The 21,753-nt window shown below is 66.5% G+C and overlaps 1 protein-coding gene across 7 annotated transcripts in view; it reads left to right on the forward strand.

Moving 5' to 3' along the window:
- PER2 (period circadian regulator 2) overlaps nucleotides 1-20,428 on the forward strand; it is a 35,436-nt gene extending 15,008 nt beyond the window's left edge. For 3 of the 7 annotated variants that reach the window (XM_070071477.2, XM_089328816.1, XM_089328815.1), the window contains exons 6-22: nucleotides 2,599-2,647; nucleotides 3,511-3,653; nucleotides 5,251-5,329; nucleotides 6,725-6,831; nucleotides 7,183-7,336; nucleotides 7,624-7,732; nucleotides 8,332-8,457; nucleotides 8,797-8,878; nucleotides 10,154-10,313; nucleotides 10,412-10,518; nucleotides 11,414-11,578; nucleotides 12,518-12,772; nucleotides 14,297-14,979; nucleotides 15,766-15,928; nucleotides 16,382-16,574; nucleotides 17,321-17,471; nucleotides 18,826-20,428. In XM_070071477.2, coding sequence (XP_069927578.2) covers nucleotides 2,599-2,647; nucleotides 3,511-3,653; nucleotides 5,251-5,329; nucleotides 6,725-6,831; nucleotides 7,183-7,336; nucleotides 7,624-7,732; nucleotides 8,332-8,457; nucleotides 8,797-8,878; nucleotides 10,154-10,313; nucleotides 10,412-10,518; nucleotides 11,414-11,578; nucleotides 12,518-12,772; nucleotides 14,297-14,979; nucleotides 15,766-15,928; nucleotides 16,382-16,574; nucleotides 17,321-17,471; nucleotides 18,826-18,960 — 2,861 coding nt within the window. In that variant the 3' untranslated portion in view covers nucleotides 18,961-20,428. The remainder of the gene's footprint in view (nucleotides 1-2,598; nucleotides 2,648-3,510; nucleotides 3,654-5,250; nucleotides 5,330-6,724; nucleotides 6,832-7,182; nucleotides 7,337-7,623; nucleotides 7,733-8,331; nucleotides 8,458-8,796; nucleotides 8,879-10,153; nucleotides 10,314-10,411; nucleotides 10,519-11,413; nucleotides 11,579-12,517; nucleotides 12,773-14,296; nucleotides 14,980-15,765; nucleotides 15,929-16,381; nucleotides 16,575-17,320; nucleotides 17,472-18,825) is intronic. The other 4 variants (XR_016231320.1, XM_089328814.1, XR_016231321.1 and 1 more) reach the window with 4 other exon arrangements.
- The last annotated feature ends 1,325 nt before the right edge of the window (nucleotides 20,429-21,753 follow it).

Consider the following 21,753-nt stretch of genomic DNA (forward strand, 5'->3'; position numbering starts at 1 on the left):
CTGGGCCTGCGCCTGCTCCAGGGGTGGGGGTGCTTCTGACGGGCGAGCCGGGGCTGGGTGCGGCGCCGCCTCTCCTCTGCCCGTCCCACCTCTGCCGGAGAGGCCGTCAGAGGTGCAGGTGAGCAGGTGTTCGGCTCCTCGGAGTGAACGCAGGGAAGAAAGGGAAGTCTTCCGCACGTTTCGGAGGGGAGAGGTTGCGGGAAGGTGGGTGCTTTGGCAACGAAGCTGCCCCGGGACCGGCATCGTGGCGTGGCTGTGGTGAGGGGCACGGCTCCCCGCAGGTGGGTGGCTCCTCACCCCTCCGCAGCCACAGTGAGCAGGCGTGGCGCCCCCACACCGATGTCCCAAGAGCCCTTGGCCTTGGCCAGAGGCGGCCGAGTGAAGAGACCGTGAGGTCCTCTGGGCTCACGTCACCTGCTGCCCAGGATACAGGCTCAGGTCCCTCCGTGCAGTGGCTGCTCCGCCTGTCGCGTCCAGCCTCTCACCTCAGCCCAGGCCGCCCCCGGTCCTCTGCCTGTGCCCCCGCCCCTGCCAGACGTGTGGTTCAGAGGTGGTGTGCCCCCCCCCCCCGACTGCCAGACTCGAGCTAAAATCTGCTGTGGTGGTGAGTTGGGAGGCCTTTTAGGGCAGAGCAGGGTGCCAGGAGAGGTGAGCTCTCCCCTCACGGGGCTGGGTTGGCTCCCAGGAGAGCAGGCGGCTGTGTGCGAGGCTGCCCTCCTGCCCTGCCTCGTGGCCCCCGAGCGTGGCCCCCGCCTCCCGCCACAAGCTGCCGCAGCTGCCGGAGCCAGGCGGGGCTGCCGAGCCTTCGCAGCCTCTGCAGCGCTGTTCTGAGTCACCCGGCCGCGGGGACCTCGTTACAGCCACAGAAAACGACAGGACAGTGTGGGAGCAGCTTTGGAACTGGGCGGGGCCGTGGCTGGAGCAGCGGGTTAAGCGTCTCCTCGCGGTGCCGGCATCCCACATCAGAGCTCCGGTTGGAGTCCCGGCTGCTCTGCTTCTGGTCAGCTCCCTGCTGGTGCACCTGGGAAGGCAGCAGCAGATGGCCCGGTGCTAGGGCCCCTGTCACCCACGCGGGAGAGCTGGATGGCGCTCCCGACTCCTGGCTTTGGCTGGTCCACCTATGGCTGTTGCTGGCGTTTGTGGAAGGAACCAGCAGATGGAAGATCTCTGTGTCCCTGTGTCTCTGTCACACTCCTTTTCAAATAAATAAATCTAAAAAAAAAAAAAAAAAAAAAAAAAAAGGGAAAGAAAGAGAGTGGACCCAGAGAGTTTGGAACTTCCCAAGAGCGCGTGAGCAGTTGTGACTGATACGTCACTGGACGTGGGGCCCTCGCGGGGTCCAGGAGGGCCGTTCTGAAGGGGCCTCAGAGACGAGGGCACTGTGCCCGTGAGCAGCAAGGACCCTGCTAGGATTCTGCAGAGCCCTCGGGTGCAGGGGACCGGGACACGGACGAGATAGCCGCCCAAGGGGTGCCGGTTGGGCCCCGCCCCCACACAGCAGCCTGGCTGCCCCCGGCTGATGGGTCAGAGACGACGCTCCGAGTCACGAGGAGAAGCGGAGCAGGAACATCCGGGAAGCCCGCGGCCTGGCGGAGAGCGAGAAGCAGTGGACGCCAGCACGGAGGGAAGAGAGCAGAGCTGTCGGGCGGGGCGGCCGGAGGCGTTCCTGAGACTTCGGGCTGCCCCTCCCAGCATGTGGGCCTTGAGGGCCACGATGCCCGGAGCTGCTGCCCGCCCGCCCCCAGGCGTGGCGCCCTTGTCCTCCAGCGTGAAGTCACCAGCCTTGGCACGGCCTGGGCAGTGCCAGTCCTGCAGGCAGGAGAAGGCGAGCACTGTGGGGCGTGGCTTCCTCCACGCGGATTCCCAAGGGTGTCACGGGAAGCCTGCCACAGAGACGGATTCCACAGAACCCCCACGACGCCTCGCGGAGCTCTGGCAGTGGGAAACCCCCTGGAGCCCGCACGGGTAGAGCCCCTCCCTGGCCGCGTGCCTCTCCCGCCTGGGACAGCTGCAGGCGCCTGTGTGCGACCCCCCGCGTGGCTAGGAGGTGGTGCCGGCGTTAGAGATCCTCCTCCAGCCTTAAGCCTCTGACCGATGCTGGCTCGTGTCCCGGCTGCTCCCCTCTGCTCCAGCTCGTTGCTGATGGCCTGGGAAAGCAGCAGAAGACGGGCCACCTGCTTGGGTCCTGCACCCACCAGGGAGACTTGGATGGAGTTCCAGGCTCCTGGCTTTGGACTGCCCCCCCAGCCAGTGTGACCATTTTTGCGGGTGAACCAGTGGATGGTAGATCTCTCTCCCTCTCTCTCTCTCTCTCTCTCTCTCTCTAATTCTGCCTTTCAAACAAATCAATAAACCTTTCTAAAAAGAAACACAGACTTGCAGGCTGCCTCGCTGGGTCTCACGCGTGCTGGGAGCCTGCCGCCTTTCCCGCTGCCGGCCCAGGGCGTGAGCTCCGGGCTGGACGGCCTGCTGGGCGGCGCCCAGACTGTGGGAGCCTCGTCAGGAAAGCGATCAGCGGGGTCTGGCTTGTGCTGGGGCAGCGGTGCCGCCCCGCGCCTCGCGGTCCGAGGTGGAGACTGACCCGGCTCTCTCTCGCAGATTTCACCCAGGAATGCACGGAGGAGAAGTCTTTCTTCTGCAGGGTCAGGTGAGCCCCGCGCCCCGCGTCCCTCGCTGGGGGGGGGGGGGGGGGCGGTGAGCCATGGCCCCTGCGGCTGTGATGAGCTACATTGTCAGTGTGGCCAGGGGCTGAGAGAGGAGGGCAGCCGTGGGGTGAGGGACCCAGGACGGCACAGACCCCAGGGTCCTGCGGTGTGCAGGTGTGCCTCTGCAGAGCCCAGCCAGTCTTCTCTCCAGGCCATTGACCCCAGGGGGCCGGGGCCTCACGTGGGGGCAGCTCCCTCCCGTCCCTGGGGGTGGGCAGTTCCCCTCCCGTCCCTGGGGGTGGGCAGCTCCCCTCCCATCCCTGGGGGTGGGCAGCTCCCCTCCCATCCCTGGGGGTGGGCAGCTCCCCTCCTGTCTCTGGGGGCGGGCAGCTCCCCTTCCTGGGGGAGGCAGCGCCCCTTCCCGTCCCAGGGGACAGCTCCCCTTCCTGGTGGGGCGGGCAGCTCCCCTCCTGTCCCTGGGGGTGGGCAGCTCCCCTCCCGTCCCTGGGGGCGGGCAGCTCCCCTCCTGTCCCTGGGGGCGGGCAGCTCCCCTCCTGTCCCTGGGGGTGGGCAGCTCCCCTCCCGTCCCTGGGGGTGGGCAGCTCCCCTCCTGTCCCTGGGGGTGGGCAGCTCCCCTCCCGTCCCTGGGGGTGGGCAGCTCCCCTCCCGTCTGCGGGTGCCCTGGAAGAAGGCAGGATGGCTTCCCGCTGTCAGCCGTTGGCCCTTGGACTCAGTGCGGGGCAGCTGGGGGACTGAGGGGCAGCCCAGGCCCAGCCCCTCCACGTGGGCTGCGTCCCGTGGGACGAGCTGGCGCCCCAGCCGGGCTTGGCGCAGCAAACGCGTTGCTTCTGTCGTGACCCCACAGCGTCGGGAAGAACCACGAGAACGAGATCCGCTACCATCCCTTCCGCATGACGCCCTACCTGGCCAAGGTGCGGGAGCGGCCCGGGGCCGAGAGCCAGCTCAGCTGCCTGCTGCTGGCAGAGAGGGTGCACTCCGGCTACGAAGGTAACGCCGCCCGCGCCAGCTGGCCCTTCCCCCAGGGCCCTGTCCACCAAGTGAGAGCAGCCCTGAGCCGGGGAGCCCGGCGCCCCGAGCCTCAGCCTCCTGGCCCCTCGGCACCAGAGCCCCAGTCTGTCAGCGCGCCTCTCGCGCCCCACCGGCCCGTGCACACCTGCACCTGGCTGGCCCTCCCGCCACGCTGCACCCCTCCAGGCAGTCGGCCTCAGCGGCTGCCGTCCTCTGCCTGCACCTGGAACCTCCCCGCCCCAACACGGAAACAGAACCCAGGTTCTTCCCCCAGTGCCGGAGGACACAGGCGCTATGCCACTTGATGGCTTCCATGTCACAGTCCCCGTGCAGACTGCTGTGTGGCCCCTCGGTCCTCACGTGGCCTCGTCGCCCTGATGGCTTCCGTGTCATAGCCCCCTCGGTCCTTGTGTGGCCTGTTACCCTGATGGCTTCCATGTCACGGCCCCCTCGGTCCTCGTGTGGCCTCGTCGCCCTGATGGCTTCCATGTCACAGTCCCCATGCAGACTGTCTGGTGGCTCCTTGGTCCTCGTCACCCTGTGTATTCTCAGAGCGGCAGCTCAGTGGTTCACGCAGTTCTGAACTCCCTGGAATCAGGTGTACCGGTGCCGGCTTACACGCAGGGACCCCTCTGGGCCATGTGCACTGTGTTTAATCTACAGTCTTTCTAGAAAGCATTTTTTTGTGTGGTGTTTGGCTCAGCAGCTTAAGCCACCGCTTGGGACACGTGCATCCTATGTCAGGGTACCTGGTTAGTCTGCTGCTCCCGGGGGAAGTGGGCGATGGCTCAAGTAGTTGGGTCCCTGCACCCATGTGGGGACCTGGATGGAGTTCCTGGCTCCTGCCTGCAGATTTGGGCAGTGAATGAGCAGATGGAAGACCTCTCTCCCTCTCTGCCTCTCTTTCTCTCTGTGTGTAACTCTTTCAAATAAATAAACAAATCTTTAAAAAAAAAATACTGATTTATTTGAAAGGCAGATTTACAGGTCTTCCATCTGCTGGCTTACTCCCCAAATGGCCACACGGCCCAACCCTGGCCGAAGCCAGGAGCCAGGAGCTGCTTTTGGTTCCCTTAAGTGGGAGTGCAGGGCCCCAAGCACTTGGGCCATCGTCCACTGCTTCCCCGGGCCATTATCAAGCAGGGGGACCGGAAGTGGATCGGCCAGGACTCAAAGCAGTGCCTGTACGGGATGCCGGCATTGGAGGCAGTGCCTGACCCACTACGCCACAGCGCCAGCCCCCTCTGCTGAGAATTTCCAATCCAAATACGTGACTCATCTTTCTACAAATAGTTCCTCTGAGACTGCTCATCTCACGCAGAAAGCATGAGGATGGCCTTCCGCTTGATTTTGCTGAGAGAAGCGTCCGCGTGGCCCCGTGCTCCTGCCAACGTGGCCCTTGCTCGTTGACGAGAGCTGCCCACAGGAGGCCGGGAGGCTGGCTGGGGCCGCCCAGCGGAGGGCCCGCTCTGCTCTCTGCGCGTGGGCGCTCTGAATTCACGGGGTGCTTTCTAGCGGGTGTAACTACGCGCGCATTTCTCAGATCAGAAATCTCTGCAAAATTCTGTCCTTTCAGCTCCTAGAATTCCTCCTGAAAAGAGAATCTTTACCACCACTCACACGCCGAATTGTTTGTTCCAGGACGTGGATGAGAGGTGAGTGTCCCTCGCTGCCGCGGGCGTGGGGAGCAGCGTGCGCTCTGCCTCTCCCATTCCCTGCTCCGTCGCCCAGCATTGTCTCGGCGTCGCTCACCTCGGCGAAGGCCCGCGAGCTTCCACGCTGACGTTAAAGCTGAGGCCCTGTTGGTTTTACTTGACCGATAATTGGTAAAACATTTGCCTGGACGCAGCCACGGGGTTACCCTAAAAGCTTCCCCGGGTGGGAAGTGTGTGCCAGGGCTCTCTGGCACAGCAGGGGTGTCTGCCAGCGGCCAGCGGTGGCACTGGAGCGGAGACGCCACTGGCAGGGTCCCCACGGAAGCCGGTCTTGCAGCCAGCGTGCCGGGGGCCGCTCCAGGAACAGGTTCCCTCCGTACCTCTGCCCACGGTGCTGGAGCAGGTGCCGTGGCCTCGTCAGTCAGCAGCAGCCACGTTCTGGGCGGGTCCCACCGTGATGTGCCCTCTCCCAGCCCCTCATAGATACAGGGAGACGTGGAGGAGGAGGCGCGGCCTCAGAGGACACGAGAGGAGGCAGGCGGGGAGGCGCTGGCGTGCAGGGCTTCCTGAGAGGGGGCCGCTGCGGGGATAAGTCTCCCCCAGTGTCTGCAGCGGGCCAGGGACACCAGGTCCCAGCCTGCTGGGGAGGGCCGTTCTGGGCAGCCGGTGCGCCCCACTGATGCCTGCGGCAGAGGTGAGCCGGTCTCAGGATGCGGCTTCCTGGGCCCCGTCTCTGCCAAGCAGGGGTCACGGGCAGCGGGGCTTGGGAGCTGTGTTCGTAGGGCAGCCCCGGGGCCTCGTGTTCCTGCAGAGCAGGGCGTTGGCGGGAGGTGCACGTGGCACTGCACACCAGGGCTGCTGCCCCTCCTCCGGCCAAGCCTTGACCTGGGAGGGCGCCAGGGGCACTGCGTCCATTCTGTCCAGAGGAGAGCGTGAGGTCTGCAGAGCGTGCCTCAGACAAGGAGGAGAAAACCCGCCTCGGGCAAGGCCCACGCCGTGGGGGTGGGGAAGCAGGAGTAGCCGTGGATTCGCGGAGGCGGAGGGGGAGCGGGTGACCGTGGCAGAGGAGGCACAGCAGCACAGAGCCCGGGCCCCAGGCGTGACGGCGACAGCTGGAGGAGCCAGCCTGCACGCGTGGCCAGAGCAGTGATGGAGGGGTGGGTGAGCTGGGCAGGAGGCAGGATCTAAGCAGGCATCAGGCGAGGCCGCACCTGCCCAAGGCTGTCACTCACGTGAGAAGGGGAGGGTCTTGGAGGGAGAAGAGCAGGTGCTGCCCGGCTTCACTGCCCCGGCTGAGGCCCCGCCCCGACCGCGGGCACGCTGGGAGTCTGCCTGCCTTTACCAGGTGCGGGAGGTGGCGCCCGCCCGGGCTGACGAGCGCTCTCCCCCCCGCAGGGCGGTGCCCCTCCTGGGCTACTTACCCCAGGACCTGATCGAGAGCCCTGTGCTGCTGCAGCTGCACCCCAGCGACAGGCCGCTGATGCTCACCATCCACAAAAAGAGTAGGTCCGCCAGCGTGTGCCGGAAGCCAGCGTGCTGTGTGGGCCCTCGCGGGGACCCGTGTGCACCCAGCGCCAGCGGGTCCCGCACGGAGGCGGGAGTGGCCGACTGGAGTCCTTCATGGCAGCCCGTGACTCTGCCCTTGGTGTTGACCGCAGGGCCTGGGAGGTGCTGACAGGTGTCCCCCGGCAAGCCCAGCCCTGCACACCCGGTGACCCCAGAGGTCCCTGACCTCCGGGCGTGTGCATCCTCTGCCGGAAGCAGCCCCTCCTTTTAAAGCAAACAGCTCAACGTTCGTTTCTGCACAGCCAGCGCGTTGGCTCCGCCGGGTGCCTTGACAGCTGCCCTCTCAGTCCTGCAGGCCGGCGGGCAGCCCTTCGACTACTCGCCCATTCGGTTCCGGGCCCGGAACGGCGAGTACATCACGCTGGACACCAGCTGGTCCAGCTTCATCAACCCGTGGAGCAGGAGGGTCTCCTTCATCATCGGGAGGCACAAAGTCAGGGTGTGAGTGCTCCCAGGCCCCCGGGCTGGGCCACCCAGGGGCGCCCCGGGTCATCCTCACTTCCCACCAGCAGGTGGCGCAGGAGGGCGCTCTGTAGGGGAGCCCGGGGCAGGCTGATAGGTGCGGGTGACCCGCCTCCAGGTGGGAGGGGCCTCGTTCCTGCAGAGTGGGGAGCAGGTAGGGGGTGGCGGGGGGGGGGGGGGGGGCTGCAGGGAGGAGGGGAGGCGCCGGCATGCAGCGGTCAGAGGGGCCTCCAGCGAGAGCTCTAACAAGCAAACAAACGGCGCAGGGGTCCCCTGAATGAGGACGTGTTCACGGCCCACCCGTGTGCAGAGGAGAAGGCCCCTCACCCTGGCGTTCAGGAGCTCACGGAGCAGATCCATCGGCTGCTGCTGCAGGTGCGTGTGCCCCGCACCAGACAGCCACCCTCGTCCCGACGCCCTCCAGAGCGCGTCGGCTCTGCCCAGCCCTGGCTCCCGACTGCTGGCCTGGCGCCAGTTGTCCGGGGATGCGCCTGAGGCCCGTGGGGCACAGCCTGCCCCAGCCCCGGCGCCCTGCTTCCCAGCCTGTGTTCAGGCCCCCACACCTGAGCTGCAGCCCGGAGGAAGCCTCTCGCCCCAACTCAGCCCCCACAGGCCCCACCAAGCTTCCATGGTGCCGGCCCTGGGGCCCCAGCCACATGGGCTGTGGCACAGCTGTGGTGGCACCGTGTGTGGTTTTAAAGCCTGGGAGAGAACTGAGCTGCCTAGCCGTGTGCTGATGATCAGGTTAAACAAACGCCCCATTGGGCACCTCCTTGGTGACTGTGCCCGGGACAGGGCACTGCCAGTGAGGCCGGAGGTCCATCTGCGGAGCAGGACCCCAGGCTTCAGACTCCACCCCCATCCTCACCCCTGCCACGCTCCGCAGACCAGCACGCACCTGCTCCACGTGAGTGTGTGGGCGTGGTGCCAGCCCCCCGCCGCCATGGCCACAGCTCTGTGTACTGTCCCCGCAGCCTGTCCCCCACAGTGGCTCCAGTGGCTACGGGAGCCTGGGCAGCAACGGGTCCCAGGAGCACCTGCTGAGCCACACCTCCTCCAGCGACAGCAATGGCCACGAGGACTCTCGGCAGAGGAGGCCCGTATGTCCCCTGTGCCCTTCTCCCTGGGGAGAGGTCTAGGAGTACGGGGGAGGTGGACTGTGGGCAGCGAGCGAGGGCCGCATGGCCCCTGCGGTCCGTGCCTCCGTGAGCCCGGTGAGTGGCCGCACCTGGGACCACAGGGGCGCGGAAGAAACAGGCGAGCGGGCGGGGGTGGGGAGGGGCCCCGGGGGCCGCTCACTCGGCCGCCCCCCCTCCTGGCTGGAGCTGTGCCCCTCGACCGCCAGCCACAGCGCGTGTCTCCGTCACGGGGCGTCTCAGCGGCTGTTCCCGCCGAGGGGCAGGCTAGGGAGGGACTAACGTGCCCACTTGTTCTTCAAGGAGATCTGCAAGACTGACAAGGCCAAAGCCAGAGGCCACCATTCTCACGGGCCTGGAGAGCAAAAGAAAACGTGTGTTCCAGGTAACAGACAGGAGTCCCCGCATTTCCCCAACAAAACTGGCATCTGGCAGGGTGAGGGGGGCCGGGCCCCTGCGCGCGGGGGCAGGTGTCGGCCGCTCAGCTGTGGGCCGCGGCCCCGTCCCGGCTCAGCAGGGCCGACAGAGGCACGCTGACTTCGCGGGGAGGCCTGGCCCCCGGGACCCAGCCTGCCGAGAGTGCCCAGGGCTCTGTGGCCGTGTGCGCACGCCTGCTGAGCGCACAGACGCCCACACAGGTGCCACCTGTCCCACACACGCGTGGGATGAACCTGTCTGCAGTGCACAGCGTGGGCTCTGGGCCTGGCTCAGCCACTCAGGTGCGCCCTGCAGCGCGGAAGCTGTCGGCCTACACACACACGCACAGGCCTGCACATACACCAACACACACAGGCCTGCACACACCCACATACACAGGCATGTACACACAACCACATACACACACAGGCGTCCACACACACCCATATATACACACAGGCATGTGCACACACCCACACTCACAGGCATGGGCGCACACACCCACATACACACAGGTGTGTACACACACACACAGGCATGGGCACACACACCCACATACACACAGGTGTGCACACACACACACTCACAGGCATGGGCACACACACCCACATACATAGGCACGCAGACACACCCACATACACACCTGCAAACACACAGACATGGGCACACACCCACGTACACAAGGCACACACACGTACCCATATACACAGTCATAGGCACACACATCCATGTATATAAGGCACACACATGCACCCATGTGCACACAGGCATGGGCACACACCCATGTACACAGACACGGGCACACACCCATGTACACAGACACGGGCACACACCCACATACACAAGGCACACACATGCACCCGTGTACCCACAGGCATGCACACATGCATGTGCGCAGACCTCTGACCTGGGGGAGTGGAGACCCGGAGCCCATACTCTGGCCTGCCGTGTGTTTCTCCTTGGCCACCGTCACCAGGGTTCTTGGCCTATGGGGCGTGCTGGTGGCCGCACTGAGTGTCGCGTGCAGGACACGGCTGTCACTCGAGGGCTCTGAGGGAAACAAGGGAGTCAGGCCAGGAGCAGAACAGAACCCGCAGCACGCCGTCCTGGGGGCCACGGAGGTTACGGTCGCCCACCCCGAGGGGCGCGTTTGAGAACATGGGCGTGCGCAGGAGGGCTTAGGCACCGGGGTCCGTCCTCGGGGAGGAGGATGAGACGCAAGGGGCGCTTCGTCGCCTTCCAGACCTGCAGAGTGGTCATGCGGCCCAGGAGAGAGCGGTGCCCGCTGCCGAGGACAGCTCAGCGGACAGCGCGTCCCGGGCGGGCTTCCCCGAGGAGCTGGCCTGCAGGCCCCAGCCCGCCTGCTCCTACCAGCAGATCAGCTGCCTGGACGGCGTCATCAGGTACGCGGGGTCTCCCTCCGCGGCGCCTCCCTCCGCGGCGCGGCGGCCGCTCCCCCGCCCCTTAGTGACGCCTCCTGGTCGTCCGTCCGCCCGCGCAGGTACCTGGAGAGCTGCAGTGAGGCCGCCACGCTGAAGAGGAAGTGCGAGTTCCCCGCGAACATCGCCACCCGCAAGACCACGGTCAGCCCCGGGCTGCACGCCACAGGTATCCGGTGGCCTCGAGCCGTGGGTGTGCGGTAGTAACAGCTCCAGCCGTGGCCTCAGCCGTCATCCAGGTCCCCAAGTGCCCTTCTCGCCTCCCGTGGCTCCCAGTGACCGCCGGGGCACAGGTTGGGTAGAGGCCTTCTCAGACAACCAAAGCAGTTCAGTCAGGAACTGGAGACGGGGCTTGTGGGCTCGGAGGAGGAGCCCTCGGGCCTCCCCCGTGCCCAGCCCCACACCGCGCTGCTCTCGAGCCCCAGCTGGGCTCACGAATGTCATGAGTGCTGCCGATGGCCTTGCCAGCACCAGAGACGAGGAGTCCCAGTCCTGAAGGGGGCACGGCACTGGCCTGGTGCAGGGGGTCCCAGTGCTGAAGGGGGCACGGGCACTGGCCTGGTGCAGGGCGTCCCAGTCCTGAAGGGGGCACGGGCACTGGCCTGGTGCAGGGGGTCCCAGTCCTGAAGGGGGATGGCACTGGCCTGGTGCAGGGCGTCCCAGTCCTGAAGGGGGCACGGGCACTGGCCTGGTGCAGGGCGTCCCAGTGCTGATGGGAGCACGGGCACTGGCCTGGTGCATGAGGTCCCAGTCCTGAAGGGGGCACGGGCACTGGCCTGGTGCAGGGCGTCCCAGTGCTGAAGGGGGCACGGGCACTGGCCTGGTGCAGGGGGTCCCAGTGCTGATGGGGGCACGGCACTGGCCTGGTGCAGGGGGTCCCAGTCCTGAAGGGGGCACGGGCACTGGCCTCGTACAGCGACTGGCCAGTCTGCCCTCACCCACCGGGAGGTGGGCAGGTGGGTGCTGGCACTGCCCAGGCCTGCTTGTGTCTGGGGCTCATGTGCCGTGGGGCCGCATCACAGCCTGACGTGACCGTGCTCCGTGGGCTCCGTTCTCCCACACAGAGGCTGCGTCGCCCCCCGAGGTGAACAGCCACGCGGAGGTCAGCGCTCACCTGAGCTCGCTGGCGCTGCCCAGCAAGGCGGAGAGCGTGGTGTCCCTCACCAGCCAGTGCAGCTACAGCAGCACCATCGTGCACGTCGGGGACAAGAAGCCGCAGCCCGAGCTAGGTGAGCCGTGGCTCCCAGACAAAGCAGGTGTCCGCAGCCCGAGCTAGGTGAGCCGTGGCTCCCAGACAAAGCAGGTGTCCGCAGCCCGAGCTAGGTGAGCCGTGGCTCCCAGACAAAGCAGGTGTCCGCAGCCCAAGCTAGGTGAGCCGTGGCTCCCAGACAAAGCAGGTGTCCGCAGCCCGAGCTAGGTGAGCCGTGGCTCCCAGACAAAGCAGGTGTCCGCAGCCCGAGCTAGGTGAGCCGTGGCTCCCAGACAAAGCAGGTGTCTGCAGCCCGAGCTAGGTGAGCCGTGGCTCCCAGACAAAGCAGGTGTCTGCAGCCCGAGCTAGGTGAGCCGTGGCTCCCAGACAAAGCAGGTGTCTGCAGCCCGAGCTAGGTGAGCCGTGGCTCCCAGACAAAGCAGGTGTCTGCTGTCTCGTTTCTTTATCTAAGTGCGAAGATCTCTACCATAGCTGGGTAAGGTATGGGGGACCCAGGAACCCCAGAAGCGTAACATGTAGGGACGGGGCCGTGGCGCCCCTGGTGGCGGCCGTCTGCTCGTGCTGAAGCAGAAGGGTGGACGGTGAGGCCCCCACCTCCCCCCATGCCTAGGGCAAGGCCAGGAGCAGCCCAGGGTCAGGTGTGAGTAAAGCAAATCCTGAGTTTGTTCCTCCCTGGGAGAGGGAGCTGGTGAGGGGACGTGTCCACGTCAGAAACTCAGTCCAGCGCCCCACCCCCACCCTGCTGCTGTCCCATCCACCCCCCACTGAGCGTGGTCTCCCCACTGGCCCAGAAAGACGCAGGCGCCTTGGCCTGCCGCGTGCTGGCAGCCCGTCCCGGAGGAGGGCTGGGGCTTCCTGCCGCCCCTTCCTGCCCTGTTCCCATCCTCGCCCTGAGCACGCCCGTTCTCCACGTTCACGCGAGTGGTGGGCGTCGAAGGGCCTGGGTCTTGTGTTGCAGAGACGGTGGAAGACGCTGCGAGTGGGCCCGAGTCCCTGGACTGGCTGGCGGGCCCCGGGCTGCCCTGCGGCCTCAGCCAGGAGAGGGAGCCCTTCAAGCCGCTGGGCCTCACCAAGGAAGTGCTGGCCGCGCACACGCAGAAGGAGGAGCAGAGCTTCCTGCACAGGTTCAGGGACGTGGGGCGGCTCGGCGTCCTCCAGTCCCACTGCCATCACTACCTGCAGGAGCGCTCCAAGGGGCAGTCCAGCGAACGAGGTGCGTGCAATGTCCGAGTTAAATACGCGCTTTTAAAAAGATTCATCTACTTACTCAAAAAGCAGAGTTACGGGGGGGGGGGGGGGGGGAGCTGTCTTCCATCCGCTCGTTCACTCCCCTAACGGTGGGGGCTGGGCCAGCCCGAAGCCAGGAGCCAAGAACATCATCTGGTCTCCCATGTGGGTGCAGGGACCCAAGTACTCGGGCCATCTCCCCCTGCCTTCCCTGGCCATCAGCAGGGAGCCGGGTCACAGTGCAGCAGCTGGGGCCGCCCAGGGCTCCCATGGGGACGCTGGCACCGCAGGCGGCGGCCTGACCCGCTGCGCCACATGCCAGGCCCAGGTGCCAGTTTCAAACTGTCTGAGGCGTCCCCCCCATCAGAAGCACACCTGTCTGAGCGGCTGTCACGCGGTCTGTTCTGCAGCACTGCACGCCGGGGCCCACACGTCGGGGCGAGTCCCACGTCCCAGGCCGTGGTGCTCTGGACAGTGGCTGCAGCCCAGGTGACGGCGTGGGGGCCTCAGAGAACCGGCCGATTAGCCCCGAAAGAGCCTGTGCCGAGGGAGCCGCTGGGCCCCAAGCGAGGCCCTGCCCTCCTGGGCAGCCTGGCCTGGCGCTGGGTGCTCCCCCCGCCTTGGGCAGCGCCTGTGGGGCGTGACGCTGCACCTCAGGCTGGAGCCAGCTTCTTCACTTTGCTTTCTGGTCCAGGAGCCCACTTGTGACCCAGCCACCGCCCACACCCACAGACAGCACCTGCCCCGCCGCGGGCCTGTGGCCCCGGGGTCTGCACTAGTGAGCCCAGGAGACGCCCCTCCCCCGAGGACCTGGCTGTCCCAGGATGAGAGCAGGGGGTGCCTGCACCCTCCAGCTGAGGCGTCTGCTCCAGCGTTGCTGCCGGGAACCCCGGTGGAGCTTAGAAGAAGGCCCCCTCCCCCGTGGGCAGCCAATGCAGAGCCCCTGCTTCCCCTAGCACCAGAACCGCGCTGTCCAGGCCTGCGTGGCCGTCAGCCCAGGGCCTTAGCCAGCAGCCCCGCGACACGGGTTTCCCGCGGGAAGGACTCCAGGCCGAGGGCCGGAACCGCAGGACCGCCACCCTCTTGGCAGCTCGCCTTGCGCTGGCCATCACAGCTACTGTAGGAGCCCCACGTGCCGGGACCGTCCCGGGGGCAGTGGTTCACAGCCAGAGGCCCCTCTGCCTGGGCTGGTCCGGGCATCCCCGCAGTGCTGTGGAGGCGGGAGCACACCGCCCCCCACCTCCCGGCCACCTGCCTTCGGCTATGTTTAAGGAGCCGCCGTGGTAAAGTTGGTAAAACTAGAAAATGAGAAGGCGGTCAGCAGCTGGGCCCGCAAGCTGTCAGGCTCGGCCCCCCCTCCGCCATGTTCTCCCTTCACCGAGGTCAGGAGTGCCGAGGTGGCCGAGGCGGCCCTGGGCTAGCCTGGGACGCGGAACTCCGGGTCTCCCGGAGCTGGTGGAGTGGGAATCGGCCTGGGGATGTTCACTCTGGTGGTTCCTCCACCTTGTAGCCTCCCCCGGACTAAGGAACGCTTCGGGAATAGACTCGTCTTGGAAAAAAGCCGGAAAGAACAGGAAACTGAAGTGTAAACGGGCCAAGCCCCGGGACTCGTCCGAGAGCACAGGGTCTGGGGGGCCTGCGCCCCCGCGACCGCCACTCGTGGGCCTCAACGCCACTGCCTGGTCCCCCTCGGCCACATCCCAGTCCAGCTGTCCTGCCGTGCCCGCCTACTCCCTGCCCGTGTTCCCGGCGCCCATGGCTCCGCACGCCAGCCTTACGGTGCCCACCGTGCCTCTGGACGCCCAGTACCAGCTCGCAGTGCAGGCCCCGCTGGCCCCCGTCATGGCCCTCGTGCTCCCCAGCCATCCCCTCTCTCTGCCCCAGGCCTTCTTCCCCAGCCACGCCGTACTCCAGTCCCCGGCGGCCCCTGCCTCACAGCCGGAGTTTGCCAGGCCGCCATGTGCTTGTCCGGCCACCCCAGCCACGCCTCCATTGGCCTCCGGGGCGGGGGGCAGGGCCTCCCCCCCGCTGTTCCAGTCCCGCGGCAGCTCACCCCTGCAGCTCAACCTGCTGCAGCTGGAAGAGGCCCCCGAGGGTGGTGTGGGGGCCACAGGGACCCCAGGGACAGCTGCCACGGGGCCCGACTGCAAGCCTGCGACGTCTCGGGACCGGCAGCTGAAGGCACCTCCAGCCGTAAGCATTTCCTGATGCTCTTTGCTCCCGGGCTGGCATGGCTGCTCTTAGACCCCCGAGCTTTCCACCAAGCCATGCGTGCCGTTTACCCGACCGCGTCGGAGAGGGCTCCGCGCACCTTGCAACAGCTCGTGGTGGGTGCAGAGCCCAAGTGGCCATGTGGGGGCTTGTGGGGGATACCTAGGTCCCCCACCCCCATCTGTGAGCTCAGAGCCAGGCATCCTGCTGGCTCCCTGGAGTGCGGTGGCAAAGCGGCCCAGGTGTCCGTGCAGAGGAGGAAGGGGCGGCCGGGGCCTTCTGCACCCCGAAGCCGGTGACACCGTTTCCACCCAGGGCCTTGAGGGTGCGGCTGGCGAGTCTGGCTCAGCCCCGAAGCTGTGGTTTTATTCCCACAAGGCACAGGGACGTCAGTCTGTAGGGCCTGCAGGCGGGTGCAGTCTTAAGGGCCTGGGCTCCTGGACCCAGGGTGGACCCTGGCATGTCTCCCCATCCAGCTGCCAGCTCCTCAGCCCTGGTCCCGGGTCCTGGGCCGACAGTCCCAGGGCCAAAGATGCGAGGGTCAGGGGCTCTCCCCGGGCCAAGCCCCTCCCTCTTTCCACCCACTGTGAGGAGGGGCCTCTGGGGACTGCAGAAGCCGTCTCCCTGCACCACCCCCACGAGCCTGGGTGCCCTCTGCTCACCAGGCCCCTTCCTTGACTTGTGTCCCGGGAGGACCTGGTGCGTGCCCCGCCCCCGTGTGCCGTGTCATTGCGGGGCCCCGACTGCAGTGTCGCTCTGTCCCCGAAGCAGGAGGAGCCCTCGGACACCCCGAACAGCGACGCCCTCTCCACGTCCAGCGACCTGCTCGACCTCCTGCTCAACGACGCCCTGGGCTCGGCCGCGGGCTCGGCCCTGTCCGGGAGCAGCGCCTCGGACTCACTGGGCTGCGACGCCTCCCGGAGCGGGGCAGGTGTGTGGTGCTGGGGGCGGCAGGGGCGAGGCCGGCGCCCGTGCTCGGGTCGGGTGTGGCCCTGGGCGGCCAAGCAGCCCACGCCTGCGGCTCCGTCGGAATTCCACATCCTCCCTGTTCACTTCCCGCCAGCCCCGGGGCCAGGCCCTCCCTCGGCCTCCCAGGCGGTGGTCCCCCCTCCTGAGTGAGCTGCGTGTGGGTGAGGACCGCCGTGCGCCCTCACTGACCAGCAGCTGCCAGGCGGCTCTGAAGCCCCCGGAGGCGCCCACCGCCCTCCCGGCCGCCTCCCCCTCTGTGCTCTGTGCACGGGGACCACGGACAGTGCACTTGGCCAGACCCGGCTGTCTCTGCAGGCGCTCGTGGACGTCCGCGTTGCGGTTCCCGGGGCTCTGTCGGGAGCCCCAGCCGGGACCCCGGGCCAGGGCTGACCTGCCGCCGCTCGGTGTCTTAAAGGCAGCAGTGACACGAGCCGGAGCAGCAGGTATTTCGGCAGCATCGACTCCTCCGAGAATAACCACAGGGCAGCGAGGCCCCCGCGGCTGGGGGCCGGCGAGCAGCTCCTCAGGTGCGTCCTGCAGGACCCCCTCTGGCTGCTGATGGCCGACACGGACGACAGCGTCATGATGACCTACCAGCTGCCCGCCCGGTAACCACTCAGCCCCTGCTGGGGGCGCGGGGAGGGCTGGGGTTCACATCCCCCAGACAGGGGCGGCCAGCGGGGTGCCCTGCCCTCTGAGAGCCCTGCCTTAGAGCTGGGGAGGGGCAGAGAGTGGGCCCTGGGCCGGCCTGGCCCTGTGAGCTGGAGCCTGGCGTGGCTGCCTGCAGCCTGTGAGGAAGGTAGGCCTCGGTCCCCCTCGGGGCCTCACGTGAACTGCTCTGAGGGCTTCGTTCCAGCGTCTCTTGCGTGCTGCTGCCGGGGAGCCCGTGGGGCGAATGGGGGGGGGGTCTGTCTGTGCAGGGCCGAAGAGGCCGGATCACAGCTGTCGGAGGCTCTGTGCCCAGGCTGTGTCTGCGTCAGGCCACCCTGTAGAGCTGGACGTGGGTCCTGTCCTTAGCGCAGCCCCTGCAAGGGGAGCTGGGAGGGAACCCAGGACGGCAGGGAGGCGGGGCCCAGGGTCCCCAGTGCCCTGCGCCAGGACCTCCCAGGTCCGCCCGGCCCGTGCAGAACCCCTGCACCTGCCGGCACCGGCTCCCGTGCTGAGCTTGGAGTAAACTAAAATCCTGACCTGGGCTCCCGTGCCCGCAGTCACCCGCCGGGAGGTTAAGGGTCCTGCAGCAGGGTGGTCTCTGTGGCTCTGAACAAAGCCGTCTGAGGCTGCGTTACTCAGACTGGAGAAGTCCGCACAAGATGAAAGACTGGAGCCCCAGACGCTGCACACTTGTGTCCTGCAGGGACGCGGACACGGTTCTGAAGGAGGACAGAGAGCAGCTGAGGCTGCTGCAGAAGTCCCAGCCGTGGCTCACCGAGGGCCAGAGGCAGGAGCTGCACGAGGTCCACCCGTGGGTGCAGACGGGCGGCCTGCCTGCGGCGCTGGACGTGGCGGTAAGCTCGCAGCGCCCCCTGCTGGCCCGAGCTCTCGGTACTGGCTCTGCGGCTTCCCTGGGACCATAAACTTGTGAAATTGAGTTACTCTTTAGGGAAAGAGGTCATTTCCAAAGAGGTTTAAATATCTAATCTATCTCACGGAAAGCGGTTTTCCCCCTTATCAATTCTGGTTCCTGTTTCAAGAACAAAAAGGAAAACAAGTGCAGCAGGCTTGTTGTCAGCCCTGGCAGCCACGCCGGTCCCGCCCCCACCCCTCCAGCTGCCCTGCAGGGCTCTGTTCCTCCTGGCCGCTCCTGGGCCGTTTCATAGCTGGCGCCAGGCGTCCTCTGTCCCCTTCCTGTGCCTGCAGCAGCCCCAGCAGGGCCAGCCCTCTCCGGGGCACCCCCTCGCTGGCTTCCTGCTTGCCCGCTGGCTCCCATCTGCTTCCCTCGGGGACCCTGGCCTACACCCCTCACATGCTGTTGCCCGCTGCCTGCGCACACACACTCTGCAGTCCAGCCAGACTCGCGCTCCCCAGGACCCTCAGAGAAGATGGGCTGTACCCAGCCCCTCCCCCACGCACTCGGGGGGCTCCGTTCCACAGCTGCTCAGGCCCCAAGCTTTGGAGCACCCTCAGCTCCTCTTGCACCCCATGGAGGCCATCAGCAGATCCTGTGGACTTGACCTTCAGGGTGGACAGGACTGGCTGCTTCATCACCTCCGGCCCCTCCCAGCCGCCCCCATCTGATCAGTTCTGTGTGCCGCTCCCTCTCCTGTCTCACCTCCCCTTCCCTCCCCCTCCCAGCTGCTCCTGGAGCCACTGCGGCCTCCAGCTGCCCCTCTGTGCAGTGAGAACCTCTCAGAACTCTCCCTCCACATGGGCGCGTGGCTCCGTCTGCTGCCCGGGCCACCCTCTGTGTTCTCGCTGTGTCGCCCCTGACCCCACAGCCTGGTGGCGCCTGGCAGTCGCATCTGTGTTGTCTGGTGTGGGCTCTGTGGGTCAGGAATTCTAGATCAAGTCCCCTGAGGTTGCAGACAGGAGAGTGGCCCAGGCTCCCGTCCCTCTCCCAGGCCGTGGAGCCCGTGCTGCTGTGGGCAGGAGACGGCTGCTCCTCACACGGAACCTCCCGCAGTGCCCGGGTGTCCCCTCACACGGGAAGCTGCACTGTGCTGTGCCTCTGAGCCGTCAGAGAAGCCAGCGTGTGGTTAGAGCCGCACTCCCGGGCAGGGGAGGGGCACAGGGCCCTGCTGTGTGATTCCTGGTCCCGCCCCACCCCACAGGCGAGGCGTGGGCAGCAGCCTCGGGGACCCGGTCACTGCGCCTCCCTCGTCTGCTAACGAGGATCTCGTGTTGTGCTGCCCTGCTTTTCAGGAATGTGTTTACTGCGCGAACAAGGACAGGGGCAGCTTGTGCCCGCCGTGCGAGGAAGACGCTGGCCCTGGGGGCCTCGGCGAGGAGGAGGAGGAGGGGCCCGCCCCGAGCCAGGCGCGGGAAGGACAAACATAGCTCCTGGTGCCCGCCAGCCCCACGGCCAGTGACCTCCGCGAGACGGGGCCTGCGGGACAGGGCGGGCCCCACGTCTGCTTCCGCTGCAGGGACAGACTGTGTCATGTAGCTTTGTGAAAGGGGCTGGGAGCGTTTGTGCTCCAGCGCGGGCCCGGGTCCGAGGCTGAGAGGGTGGCCCCGGGCAGGCGTCAGAGACCGCGATGAGGACCTCTGGCCTGAGACTTCGTGCCAGGCTGGGGCGAGCAGCCAGGAAGCTGCCTTGTGTGGCTCTCAGCTGCGGCTTCCAGAACTTTCCTAGGGTGTTTGATCACGTCCGCCTGTGCCCTGCCCTGCAGGCTGCTTTGCATCGAAACCCTCATTCAGTCAAGCTTGATCCCCCACCCCCCAAGTGGAGACATCACGCCCCCGGCCCCCCCAGCAGCTCCGGCTTCCGCGTGCCGCAGGGAGAAGGGGTTCAGCCTGGCCTTCGCTTGTTAGCGGTGGTCTCAGAGCTGGTGGCTGTGTGCCCAACCCATCCAGGTACCCCCGGCCCCTGGATGGCTCCACCTCGTTCAGACCACGTCGGACCATACGTTGCCGGTCGTCTCCTTAGCGCGACCTCTGTACAAACCAGGCTGGCCCAGGTGAGCAGATGCAAGGCAGGGCCGCAGGCTGCCGTCGCCCACCCGGGCCGGGGGCCTGGCTGCGGGGGTGCTCACGTGCCTGCCGGGGACTGATCTGACGCTCGGCTAGAGTGACGCCAGCTGGCCCGGCTTTTCACAAAGCCTCACGTTGCATCGCGTTTCCCAAAGACTGGGAAGATGTCTTACCGGTCCCGTGTGGATGAGGCACCAGTGACAGAGCAGGTGCCGTGAGACTGGACCAAGGCTGTGACGCTCAGCGGAGAGCAGCGCAGGGGTCCGACGAGAGAGGTGCCGTCTGCTCGCCTTCCAGTCGCTTTCCACCGTCACGCCGGAACATTAACCCGGTTTCCCGGAACCACGGGAACTCTGCACTCGCCCAGGAGGCAGTAGTCTGACCTCTGCACACAGGCCACGGCCGGGATGGTTTAAGGTTGCATCCACGTTACCTAAACACGGAGCTGCCAAACCCTCGTTCTACCTTAAGACGTTTGCCGTCAGCATCCGCTCCGTCAGGCTGTGCTCAGCGGCTGTCAGCTGCCGCCCTGCAGTGACTTCTAGCATCGCTTCGTGATTTGTTTACACGGTGCCCAGCGCCGAGCCCTGTTTCTGTAGTGCGTGTGCCCCACGTCTCTGTTTGAACTGAGCCTTCCTTCAGTGTATTCCTGGGGAGATCAGAGGCGCTCCCGAGTTCGTGTGACGATCTGTTGAGCCTCGCGGACAAGTGGTTTGTTCCCGCACAAACCAAACCTTCGTCCCCTAGTGCAATATATTTGTGTGACTGCTTGTGTCTTTTTAAGACTCTTTGGCCTTTTAGAAAATCGGTAAATAAAGCGAGTATATTTTTATTTTCAGTTGTGTCTTTTTAGTGTGGCACAGAGGGAAAATCTGGAGAGATCAAAGCTTGTCCAAAGATTGCTTTAAAGAAGATGCGCGGGCCTCGTGTGGCCTCTCATAGTCTGGCTGCGTCCCCCACGAGGCCCCCCGTCCACTCCCAGCTCCCCCCATGTCCTCCACGCGGCTGGCTGGTCACACCCAGCTCCCCCCATGTCCCCCACGCGGCCAGCAGTTCACTCCCAGCTCCCCCCATGTCCCCCACGCAACCCCCGTCCACTCCCAGCTCCCCCCATGTCCCCCACATGGCCAGCAGTTCACTCCCAGCTCCCCCCATGTCCCCCACGCAACCCCCGTCCACTCCCAGCTCCCCCCATGTCCCCCATGCGGCCCCCCGTCCACTCCCAGCTCCCCCTGCATCCCCCAAGCGGCCGGCAGTTGACTCCCAGCTCCCCCCATGTCCCCCACACGGCCCTCCATTTACTCCCAGCTCCCCCCATGTTCCCCACGCAGCCCCCCGTCCACTCCCAGCTCCCCCCATGTCCCCCACGCAGCCCCCCGTCCACTCCCAGCTCCCCCCATGTCCCCCACGCAGCCGGCTGGTCACTCCCAGCTCCCCCCATGTCCCCCACGCAGCCCCCCGTCCACTCCCAGCTCCCCCCATGTCCCCCACGCGGCCGGCTGGTCACACCCAGCTCCCCCCACGTCCCCCACACGGCCCCCCGTCCACTCCCAGCTCCTCCCGCATCCCCCACATGGCCTCCCGTCCACTCCCAGCTCCCCCTGCATCCCCCACGTGGCCGGCTGGTCACACCCAGCTCCCCCCACATCCCCCACACGGCTGGCAGTTCACTCCCAGCTCCCCGCACGTCCCCCACGCGGCCCCCCGTTCACTCCCAGCTCACCCACCTGCTTAAGCTGTGCACTTGCAGATACAGGGGTGCAGCCGCCTGGCTTCCCTGCCCCAGCTCCCCTCCACTCTGCTGTGGCCCCAGGCACCCACGCTGGCCTCCCCATCACAGGCACGCAGCCTGGCTGGCCTGGCCTGGCTACCCGTGTAGTGGCCACGGGGCTGAAGGCAGAGTCAGAAAGGTGCTGGGTCCTCAGACTTTGCATCTCCCCCCAGGCGGCCCTCCTACCCCAGCCCCTCTTTCTGCAGAGCTGGGGGCGGGGTAGCTGACCACAAGTGGAACCTGGAAGACACCCTTCCGCTGTCCCCCCATGCCTCCCGTTGTAGGGCAGCAGATGGGATAAAACTGATCAGGTTTGTGAGCTGGAAGGCCACGCCTTCACCACGCCCCGGTGTGACCTCGTGCCCTACCTGCCACACCTGTGCACC

Source organism: Oryctolagus cuniculus, chromosome 3, assembly GCF_051225735.1.
Source record: "Oryctolagus cuniculus isolate XC-2025 breed Fujian yellow rabbit chromosome 3, ASM5122573v1, whole genome shotgun sequence".
Taxonomy (NCBI): Eukaryota; Metazoa; Chordata; class Mammalia; order Lagomorpha; family Leporidae; genus Oryctolagus; species Oryctolagus cuniculus.